Genomic DNA, 9,405 nt, shown 5'->3' on the forward strand with positions numbered 1-9,405 from the left:
TTGTGAGCACATGCCTCCCTTCAGGGTATCGAAGCTAAGCCGAGCCGGGCTCGCACTGACTCCATCACTCTGCCAAGCTTGCCGAGCGCGGGAGAACAGACCAAGAGAGGAGCTCAGACGGCTAGGGCCTTGGGGAGCGCCTCTCGGAGCAGCCGTCGGGGTAGCCAGCAGGGACAAGGACAACCCAGTTTCTTCATGAAGTAAGCTCTTGTATGTGCGTGATGGGGGTAAGGCGGTTGTTCAGCAACGCTGGAGGTCAGCCCAGGAGAGGTTCCGTCCCGAATCGCCCCACGGGAGCTGACAAAGCTGATCTGAATCAGCTGATCAAAGAGGTAGGGGAATGAAGGATTGGCGTGAATGATTGGACGTGTCAGGCTAAGGCTCGTCAAGCCCTCCTAAGAGCACAATCGCAGACTAAACTGGAGGGTAAGGGGAAAAGTCATGGGCGAGTCGTTGGTGATTCCTCTGTTGATCGTAGGTGATAGTGGCGGTAAGACTGACCCAGAGGAGGTCCGTAGTCGCCTCCGTACGGGCAGGACCAGACAAGAGTTGGAAGCCGCGATGAACGAGGTGACTAGCAGGTTTCTGTCGTGGTGTTCAGTAGTGGTTGGCGTCAGGCGAAGGAACTTGGTATGACCTATGAGGCGACTCTGGCTGAGAAGAAGCTGGAGGGGATGAAGGAATGAATAAGATAGAGGGGTTTTCCCTAGCTGCTTTCGCAGCTCAGACTTAGAAAGGAATTCCGTCCATTCTCTTCATACTCCCCTTTTGTTGTGTTACCGAGTGGGGCAAACCATTCGGACTGCGACTTGAGGAGTGGTGACAGCTGCTTTGCCTTATCCACGCTATGAGTGGCAGGACGGGTCAGGTGGATCAGGTAGCAGGGATTCCTCTCAATAACAACAACAGCAACAACAACAGCAAGTGGTGAATTCAATAATCTCTTGTATATGGCGAGCTATATCCTTCTGGAATCACCTTGATTTGAGCCTCTTAATGGAGACAATATTGCATCTCTCAACATGAGCTGAGAATATGTTCTTCACAAGAGACAGTGATGAGTGCTCACGGGGCGCTTCGTTGTGGAGAGGAAGAGGAGGGTAGCTTATGTCACAGAGAATCTGGCCATCAGGAACTGGGCCGATGAATAGAGCTAGCTATAAAATGATAGGAAAGACATGCATGGAGTGAGTCGGCGTCGTGTCCGGAACTCTATTCGTTCCCCCTGCGGCGGACACACAATAACAGTCATCGAAAGGGTGCTCGAAGCATTGGCTCTCCGTGCAACACACATGATGTGTTACTATAGATTTGAACTTGGGCAAAATGCGCACATATAAGCTAACCTCTATAATAATATAACTCACTTAATAACTAGGATGATACTAGCAAAGAAAATGTTGTTCCCAACGAGCGCACCTCCATGGCTGTGTGAGGGTTTATCATCTACCTCCAGACTGGCTCTGACTTGATCAACTCTCATACGCTCTAGTTGACCACCGTTACGTTGGGATTTCCTCAAGGGAGCACGGTCAGCAATGGCATTGGAACATCCAATTTGGGAGTGCGTGACTTGAAATGGAATGGAAGGAATCACAGATTGGAACACGCCTGCGGAACATATAATGCGATGAGAAACTCGGAACGCCTAACGCGGGAAATAACCCATAAACAATATCCTACATAGACCATGACCAAATCAGGCAGGCGACTACGATGGAGGGAACCGTCAAGTTGATGGGTATAAAAAAGAGTAGATAGGATGTCGGCGGGGAGAGGAAGTGTCGATTTCCCATTGTGCATGCTTCACACTATCGGCGGTATACGTCGTGAACATCCGATTCACATGATGAGAACCCTCAGGAACCACTGAACGGCGTCGTTCATTCAAGGAGCTCCATGTGTTTCCGAGCTCACGTTGGGGTGGAGCTACTGCATCTCAAATACATTCAAGCTGTCCGACTCCTCACCTCTCGAGTGACTCTGAATGAGAGGGCAGTATACTTGAGTAGCACCGAAAGTTACTCTTTTTTTCACCACGAGCAATGGCAAAGGCGCCCCGACCTGGTTTGCCGCTCCAAAGCCAAATGATAAAATATCGTTGCATATCGCTATGTTGGACGCACGATGGCATAGGTGCCCCAACCTAATTTACCGCGCCACGGCCAAATGATGAAATATCGTTGCATATCGCTATGTTGGACGCACGGTGGCATAGGCGCCCCAACCTAATTTACCGCGCCACAGTCAAATGATGAAATATCGTTGCATATCGCTATGTTGGACGCACGATGGCATAGGCGCCCCAACCTAATTTACCGCGCCACAGTCAAATGATGAAATATCGTTGCATATCGCTATGTTGGACGCACGATGGCATAGGCGCCCCAACCTAATTTACCGCGCCACAGTCAAATGATGAAATATCGTTGCATATCGCTATGTTGGACGCACGATGGCATAGGCGCCCCAACCTGGTTTACCGCTCCACAGCCAAATGGTGAAATATCGTTGCACATGTTGCATCGCTATGTTGGACCATCGATAGACGGGAAGACCCCAGCTATGGGATCTGCCAAAACTTTTCCCTATACGCGGCCTTATCCATATCGTCAAAACTTGCTGAGTATAGAGAGTTTGGAATTGATTCAACTAGCACTGGCGAGCTCGTCGAGACCTTCAAAATAGTACGTCTGATATTCACATACGCTGAGAAATTTCGAGGGGTGAGCCCTGTCTTTTCCATCACCCTGTAGCAAGAATACAATGGGAGCGAAAATGGAGACTTTCGATCATCCTTGAAGCTCGGCGAGTATATGAAAAAGGCGCATACAGTACTCAGAGTAACTAACCCTAGCGAATATCGAGATTATCAACTAATCAGGTTGGGATCTGATGGAGCCTAGCTGCTAGGCTAGGCCCTAGCAGGAGCCTCGTCGGAAAGAACCGGCCAGAAAAATGCCATGCACTCAGTTAAACGGAAATGTTACTGACCTAACTCAACTCGACTGGCTTCAGCTGCTGACGAGCTTCTTTTTGGGCTATAATCAGCAATGAACAACATATGTATAAAACCGCACTGAATGGACCTAGCAGTTGGCCTGGACCAAGTCACGAAGCCGGGCTTCACTCGCACCGCTCATCCGAGTGACCTGCACAGAAATCAATGCCAGTCCCGAGGTGCAGTACAACCAACATGCTTACCTCTTTACCACCCTTGTAGAAAACGAAAGTGGGAAGAACCTGGATTTCGGCCTTCTCGGCTGCGTCCTCTGCCGCATCGACGTCAACTTTAATGAAAGCGGCCTGAGAGCATTGAATTGAACAGCTGAGATTAGTAGCTTGCGGATCGTCACTTTCCCGTCGAACTCAGTAGACATGGCCTCGACCTTAGGCCCCATGCTAACGCAAGGGCCACACCAGTTGGCGAAGTAATCAACAACAACCAGCTTGTCGCCGCTCTCGCCAAATGCCTTCTCAAGGCCGTCAATCGTGTTGATATGAGCTACTGTCATGCGTATGATATTATTATTTTAAAACAACTAAAGGGGATAGTGGACGAGTGGCGCTCACAAAGATGGTGGAGTGATCACTGCAAAAGTAACTACGGAGGATGTCTCGCACAAATGATGTCCCGGTGACTGTAGCGAGCGAGACATTTTGGATTAGAAAAACGTTTTAACACGTGTAAAAACTACGAGTTGAAATTATTCACGCACCCATAAACGGCACACCACAGCAGGTGCAGACATGTCTTAGCGGTCACTACGGTAGTGAAACTACCTTCAGCCTGAATGGTAGGACTCTACACCCCTCACGGAATCGGTTAAAGGTGGGATTGGACCAATTACTCCCTCGCGAGCCCAATCATCTTGTTGGTGACCGGATCGATCTAAGACTGGCCTCGCCAGAGCTAGAGAAGTTTTCTACTGTTCGTCCATCCAACTCCAGCGTGGAGGTTCACTCTCTCTCTGAGATGGGCTTGAACGACTTAGAGGTGAAGTAGGATTGGTATTACGAACAAGTAAAGCAGTTGAGACTGCACGGTAGGTTGCAGTGCGGTGAAAATTGCACGTGGTTAACCACATGTGTTGGTGAAGGAAGATATGAATATTCTGAGGAAATTTTGGAAATTCCTGCTGGTTTCTGTGTACTGCTAACCTTACTCGTATATGAACTCCTTTGATTAGTGAGGAACCTCCTGAGCTCAGCTGAGGAAAGCGATCATATTCCAACACTGGTAGGTTGAGGGCGCCTTTTCTCGTCAGAAGATGCTCATGCATTATTGTCGCTGTCACCATCCATCCATCGGGTGAAGAATTCCTTCAGAAGGAATCTCTTAGCTAAGCTCATCGCGAAGATAGTCTACATCGATTTAGCATAATCAGGCTGTCTTCTGAGGCATTCCCCTGCTATCATATCCAGTGTGGTGTTACCTCGAATCACTAGCATAGTCTTACACGTATCCATTCCAGATGATGTAGCTGCAGACGAACCACTTCGGCTGGTTCATGCCATTCCCGACTCGTGTGCTGAGCTGTCTCCAATGAGATCAGCATTATCACGCTTTGGTGTTTGTTCAGAGTGAGTGGTATTCGAATTTTCTCGTTCAGGGTCAATCGTTCTCTGTGTGAGGTTAGATCGGGTACTTCCTCACGTTTCATCGTTCATGTGCATAATTATGGTATACCCCATGCAGTGCCTATCAATTTAATTTGCGAATTGTAAGATGCTGCTGCACCATTTATGCTGTCCCAGTCCCCCGTAGAACACAGTATGTCTCTCTAGGCTGGAGGATTTCCTCAGCTAAGCTTATGGTGAAGATAGTCTTCGTCGGCTAAGCATTAAAAGGCGTTGGAAGGCATTCTCGTGCAATTATATCCAGTGTAGTGTTATCTCAATGGGGAAATCACTAACAGAATGTGGAAAATGTGCGTGATTTTCTGAGATCACAGAATCAAAACTCTGAATGAAATCGCTAAAGGTTCATAATTGAATTCAAATGGACCACGGTCGGCGTGCTTCAACATTGCTGAACTACCTTGAGAAGATTCGCGCCCGAGCCCAGAGAGATGTTTCCCTGGGGGTCACGCCGAACGCACTGTAAAGGATTCTTCTTCCGCTCAAGAGGGTGTTTAAGATGACTTCAGACGAGCCAATGCGGAAGAGAAAAGAAGACGAAACGCGGCGAGACGAGTTCGGAGAATCGTCGTTGAAGATTCTGAGGAAGGTGAGGCCGGTGGTGCTTTGACTGTCACCGTTTCGTGTCACCGGCATAACTTTTTACCACGAGCTTACATGGAGGTAAAATTTCGTATATAGGCTTTCCTAACACTATTATATTGGTTAAATATGTCACCGACAAAATTCTTGACAATTTTTCTGGCACATTTTCGTAACGGAATGTTGAAGAAGAGTGTTTCAGTGCACTACCCTACACACGAGCCCAGCGAGCCCTCGATAACAGAATTGGAAGACCTGAGAGGGGAGCGAATTGAGATGATACCGTCCGATGAGACTGCTGTTGTTGAGGATGCTCCCAGTATGGTCTCGACTCTTAAGCGGGTTCATGTTTTTTGTCAGTTCAAAGTAGTGAGATTCGAGCTGATGCCGATTCTGGTCAGAGGGTGAAAGTCGTAGGAGGAAATCGTCAAGGTAAGAATATATTATAATTTTTGTATAGAGCAGCACTCCTTTCAACAGGCAGGTAGTAGTCCGTATAGGAGTATGGCTGTTAACTCAGCAGCTCCGATATGAGCGGCTCAGCTCTGGTATATGCGCGGAAACAAATTCATATGTACAGTATACTCAATGTATATAGTATATATACATTATATGCATAGTTATACAGTATATATACACAATATGCATAGTTATATAGTATATATACACTGCATGCATAGTTATATAATATACATACACTATATGCATAGCTATGTATAGTATATATACACTATAAGCATATGTAGTTATATAGTATACGTACTTTCATATATGGAGTATATGCATATAGTATATGCGTATGCATGAAGTATACTCATTTTTAATCCTCTACATGGCTAGGAAGACAGTCTCTAATCAGTTTCCCATGTGAATGTCACATTTGGAAAAATTTTTCCAACCGTTAGCAGACACTAGGGAACGTTATTTCTCGAAGCTTGATGCGTTTTCTCGCTGTGAAGTACACGTTGACGTTATTAATACAGCAGATTTGATTTATAATAAGACAGCGGTAGCATTCCTGATGTTGTCGGTAAACTGATTATGAAAATTCGGAAGTTTTGTTGATATTGGAGAATGTCAAACATAGTATTTCTTCAACACCATGGGAATTGATGAGAATATGGAATTCGTACTATGAATGTTGGAAACCAGCTCGGTGTGGGGAGGGGGAAATATGCACATGATCAGCTATGTGTGTTGGTGAAAATGTGAGAATTCTGAGGAAACTTGGAGAAGTTCTCATTGATTTCTGTACACTTCCTACCCAAGTTTGTGTGTAGACTCCCATAATTAGCGAGGAAACTCTTGAACTCATCTGAGGAAAGGGAACAAATTTTCTCATCACTGAACCACCTAGGGAATATTCAGTGCAGGAATATACAATAGCTCGACCTCTGGGGACGGGACTGTGTTCAGTCCAGTCGGCAACACTCCGGGAATGGCAAGACACTGTAAGGGAACTGATGGGTCTCATTGAAGAGGCCGAGGTCAATGGAATGCCCGAGGAAGAATTAGAAGAGCTGCGTCGAATGGTGAGGAGATATCTATAGGTTGACCGATAAAGATTCAAAAGATGTCCGTTAGGTGTCCGTTGATTTAGAGGAGGGTTGGCTGGTCCCTGTGGTGGAGGAGATGCTTAATAAGCTCGTCGATGAGGAAGTTGTGAGGTTGCATGCAGTCCTGTTACGGTCAGCTGAGGGGCTTTCTACTGTCGATAACACTCCTGATAATTCAACTGATGCGGCTTCATCATCTTTGACGGAGGTGGAATACCTCCGCATGAAATACTTAGTTTCATGACGACATGATGTGTGTTGCAGCTTATGGAAGGGTCGGGACCAGCAGATAGTGGGGTGACGTTTTTCCTCGAGTTAAACCGCCCCAGTATTTTTCTCTGTGAGGTAGCGAAATGGTGGAACAGAATCAGAGCGATGTCGCTTTCTGGTGCGGCATTTGCAATTCACACGCTTACTTCCGAACTTAATGTACCTGGACTAAGCCGCTGCTAGTGAGAGCATGCATGTAGGCATATATTGGAGTTTCACCCGTGATATGAAAAAGACTAGTGGAAAATTATTTTACGACTACTGCATAGCACCGCGAATATTGGGTTTTCACAGAGTATTGCGCCACTTCACGGGGAAACGGGTAAAACTGGTGAAGCTGCGACTCCCATTAACTCACTCCGAAGATCATCATGGGGAATCGTGTCAAACTACATTGAAACGACATAATAGTCTCTACCGTAGATTACACGTTGAATGGTGACAGCAAGTCTATTGTCACACGCCGACCCTACAGCGTCATCTCTTGCAGTAAGCTCCCATCACGGAGTACTGCATCAGATACCGTATGAGAGGGAGGCTAGAGTACTGAATATCAATGGACAGACCTTTACGTGCAATAAAGGGGATATGGAAGGCTGCATACGGGAATGCGCGTAGGTTAATACAAGCTAATATACATAGTTAATATATACACATATATGTTCCTGTATATATTCATAGTACATCATGTACATTCATATGTAGTTAATCACGATAAATCTCGATGAAGACATAATGCTCGCCCAGTGAGTTAGTGCTGAGTATTAGAAACAATGAAGGAAGTTTCAGAATCTCTCTGGGGTTCTCGGTTAGTAAGGCATCACTTGGTGGATAAGCAGCAATGAAAGAGGTGGAATATTGAGAAATAGAGAATTGGTAGTCAATTTTAAGCGCCGCATGAATCAGGGTTAACTGACATCTCCCCAACCGTGATCTATTACGGTTCTGTAGGGAAGTATATGTTCACTTTCCTAAGCTGAGCTCGGTAGTTCCCTCACTAATTAGGGAAGTCTATATACGAATTCGGGTAGAAGTGTAGAGAAACCATCAAGAGTTTTTTTTTCAAAATTCCCTCAGAATTTTCGCATTTTTATCAACACATGTAGTTGATCATGTGCATTTTATCCTACACTGGATATATGAGGCTACTAACTTAATAGCCTCATATATCCAGTAGTAGTACTAAGGCCGTTTTGTTCTGGAACGAACACCGTGCGTGAACAACTACTTAGGATTTTCAAGGTATACACAATTGAGAGCTGACTCTGAGTTGGGACCAAAACTCCGTAGTGTAATGTGGACTGCGCCCATCTTTTTACAATATCATTCTGCTACCCTCATTGATTTACAAGTCATCGATGGTTTGTTCGCCTCAGTCGGCAGTTCCCACCGACAGATCAACACAAATGCGCTAATGCCATCGAACGAGAAATGGGCACACTTCCACTATGCTTCCCGGGAACAGCGAGAGTTAGAGTGAAGGGAAAGGGCGAGATCACTATGGACGAGTACACTCTGTCATGGCTTGTTGATACCGCATGACGCGTGTTAGGTTGACGCTGGAAGATTCAGTACTTGTCGTAACTGACAAAGGGTTGATCACCTTTGAGAAGGTCGTTGCTTGGCTACATCACAGTCCTCGAGAGGTGGGATGGACCTTTTTAGAGGAGCAGTAGTCAGCTCTCTCTCAGACTGGAATTTTCCTGCAATTCGAAATATATGGGAAAAGAACATTCACGACTTCAGCGGATCATCTTATATTTGATCCTCGAATTGGGGACTTCGTCAGAGCCGATCGACTCCAGTCAGTGTGTGTTCTCGACCCTCTGGAGGGCGCATGCACTACAGAAGTTTCTATTGCAGGCTCGAGAGAAATCTCTTGCATGGGTGAGTGATTCACTGGGTGACTTGTATGTGGGCTTGTTAGGAATATTCTGCCCTTTAACATCAAGTGGTACCATAATCGTTGACGATGTGCTCTGCAGTTGTTTCGCTTCGCCGAAGTGTTTTCCCTTCACAATCAGGTATTCGTTTTCAAATGAACACCACTCCATTGTCTCCTCCTTCTCAGTCACAATGAAGCACTACTCGCTACATGGCCCCTGCGTTGGATGTCTACTGCAAACTACACCTCCACCAATGGCATTAGTCCATACTGTCGTTTTCTCATGCATGCAGTGTTGAATATACTCACACTCCAGAAGAGCTACGGACTGTTATTTTTGCGTTAGTTTTGTAGAGGAGGAAGAATGTTCGTGAATCAGCCTGAACGACTCGTTACACATGCTCAACCAACGAGTCGATACAGCCCCACTACTATCTAACAAGGAGCTTCAAAAGGAATACTCGAGCTGAA

General features: G+C 46.1%; 3 protein-coding genes across 3 annotated transcripts in view; 2 read left to right on the forward strand and 1 right to left on the reverse strand.

The window, feature by feature from the left end:
- Window positions 1-686, forward strand: part of Pmar_PMAR011967 (hypothetical protein) — a gene marked incomplete at both ends in the record, with an annotated part of 2,689 nt that extends 2,003 nt beyond the window's left edge. The window contains 5 exons of the mRNA XM_002774047.1: window positions 25-200; window positions 245-332; window positions 375-426; window positions 479-570; window positions 618-686. Of these exons, the coding sequence (XP_002774093.1) occupies window positions 25-200; window positions 245-332; window positions 375-426; window positions 479-570; window positions 618-686 (477 nt within the window). The remainder of the gene's footprint in view (window positions 1-24; window positions 201-244; window positions 333-374; window positions 427-478; window positions 571-617) is intronic.
- A 2,403-nt stretch (window positions 687-3,089) lies between these two features.
- On the reverse strand, window positions 3,090-3,515 carry Pmar_PMAR011968 (thioredoxin II, putative; the record flags this gene model as incomplete). Its single annotated transcript, XM_002774048.1, has 3 exons — window positions 3,090-3,152; window positions 3,205-3,306; window positions 3,357-3,515. The coding sequence occupies 3 exons, from the start codon at window positions 3,513-3,515 to the stop codon at window positions 3,090-3,092; spliced, it is 324 nt and encodes a 107-aa protein (XP_002774094.1).
- Window positions 3,516-4,986: 1,471 nt separating this feature from the next.
- Pmar_PMAR011969 (hypothetical protein) lies at window positions 4,987-7,025 on the forward strand. Its single transcript, XM_002774049.1, has 6 exons — window positions 4,987-5,103; window positions 5,151-5,230; window positions 5,426-5,542; window positions 5,584-5,655; window positions 6,640-6,755; window positions 6,808-7,025. The coding sequence occupies exons 1-6, from the start codon at window positions 5,003-5,005 to the stop codon at window positions 7,021-7,023; spliced, it is 702 nt and encodes a 233-aa protein (XP_002774095.1). The 5' UTR covers window positions 4,987-5,002; the 3' UTR covers window positions 7,024-7,025.
- The last annotated feature ends 2,380 nt before the right edge of the window (window positions 7,026-9,405 follow it).

This window comes from Perkinsus marinus (genome assembly GCF_000006405.1).
Source record: "Perkinsus marinus ATCC 50983 genomic scaffold scf_1104296958712, whole genome shotgun sequence".
NCBI classification, from domain to species: Eukaryota; Perkinsozoa; order Perkinsida; family Perkinsidae; genus Perkinsus; species Perkinsus marinus.

Bases quoted from the DNA above. Each gene is read 5' to 3' on its own strand.
- Pmar_PMAR011969 (XM_002774049.1), top strand. From the start codon at position 5,003: ATGGACCACGGTCGGCGTGCTTCAACATTGCTGAACTACCTTGAGAAG. The intron at 5,543-5,583 runs GTATGGTCTCGA...GTTTTTTGTCAG, and splicing joins TGTTGTTGAGGATGCTCCCA to TTCAAAGTAGTGAGATTCGA. The intron at 5,656-6,639 runs GTAAGAATATAT...GACTGTGTTCAG, and splicing joins CGTAGGAGGAAATCGTCAAG to TCCAGTCGGCAACACTCCGG.